Raw genomic sequence first — 1,287 nt, 5'->3', positions numbered from 1 at the left:
TATGATAAAATCATTCTAAACTATGGAACTGAATCTCAAATAAAAATAAGAAAAAAGGATAAATAGGTCTCTGATCTTTTGTCTCGCGAATATTTTTGTTTTTGACCATTGAAAATTACTTTTTAAGCCTCTAACTTTCATAAAACTTGGACCGAAATAAAATTCTTTTTTTATATTCAAATAGCTTCTAAACAAGGTCGGAAAAGAGTGTCTGTCTGGTATAAAAGGAGGGTAAGGTGACGGCTTTTGTTTGGGTTTGTTGAGATGAGAGAGAGTTGGTGGAGCATTGAATGGAAGAAATGGTGATGGGAACATTGGACCTAATAACTGCATCTCCTCATTCATCTTCATCATCTTCATCTTCTCCCACCACTGATAATAACAATAACAACAACCACCCTTCTTCTTCTTCAAGTATCTCAACAAGAAGAACCGATTTGAGCACCGACCTCAGACTTGGCCTTAGCCTCTCTCCTTCTCATTATTCAACACCATCAAGGTACATACATCCATCCATCCATCTACACCCTTAATTTAATTACATTAATTAATTAAGATGTTAATAGCAGGGAGCAAAGAAGTAGTTTTGATTGGCCACCAGTGAAGTCAACATTGAGGTGCACCCTTGTTGAGAAAAGTCAAATATCTCACTTTGTTAAAGTATACATGGAAGGCATCCCCATCGGTAGGAAGCTCAATCTGCTGGCACACCATAATTATCATGCTCTTGTTAAGGCTCTTGCCAACATGTTCAGAACTACCATACTCTGTAAGCAAATCAACTCTTCTTTCAAATTCAATCTTATATATAATCAATCTCACACTGCCAATTTCTTTTTTCTTTTCTTTAGGCCCTAACTCTCATCAATTACCACTCATCTCTGGGAATAATGTTCATGTTCTTACTTATGAGGATCAAGAAGGGGATTGGATGATGGTTGGAGATGTTCCATGGGAGTAAGTTTAATTATATTCATCTTCTTCAAAATTTGCTGAAATTCACTCCATTTGCTCGTATTGATTTCTTTTAAAATGTGTCTCTAATATTTAATTAAAAAAAATAAGGTGACAATTAAATTTTTAAAAATTTTAATTTTGGACTAATAAATTTTCGATGGAAAAAAATATCAATTAAATTTTTTATGATAATATATAATGAATATATATGTTTTTCTGTTAATAAATAATGTGAAACAAAATAAAGTTGTCCATATATTTTATTATTTATAATGATAAATATATTTGTTATCACATGAGTATAAAAATAATATTAGTACTAAACAATGA

The 1,287-nt window shown here is 31.8% G+C and overlaps 1 protein-coding gene across 2 annotated transcripts in view; it reads left to right on the top strand.

Moving 5' to 3' along the window:
• LOC107619548 (auxin-responsive protein IAA31) overlaps window positions 200-1,287 on the top strand; it is a 1,910-nt gene continuing 822 nt past the window's right edge. The window contains exons 1-3 of one of the 2 annotated variants that reach the window (XM_016321842.2): window positions 200-499; window positions 570-769; window positions 852-957. In XM_016321842.2, coding sequence (XP_016177328.1) covers window positions 291-499; window positions 570-769; window positions 852-957 — 515 coding nt within the window. In that variant the 5' untranslated portion in view covers window positions 200-290. Of the gene's footprint in view, window positions 500-566; window positions 770-851; window positions 958-1,287 lie in introns of both variants that reach the window. The other variant, XM_021103083.1, reaches the window with a different exon arrangement.

Source organism: Arachis ipaensis, chromosome B01 (assembly GCF_000816755.2).
Source record: "Arachis ipaensis cultivar K30076 chromosome B01, Araip1.1, whole genome shotgun sequence".
NCBI classification, from domain to species: domain Eukaryota; kingdom Viridiplantae; phylum Streptophyta; class Magnoliopsida; order Fabales; family Fabaceae; genus Arachis; species Arachis ipaensis.
Note: the sequence above shows the minus strand (reverse complement) of the source record. Positions and strands in the feature narration are given on the sequence as shown.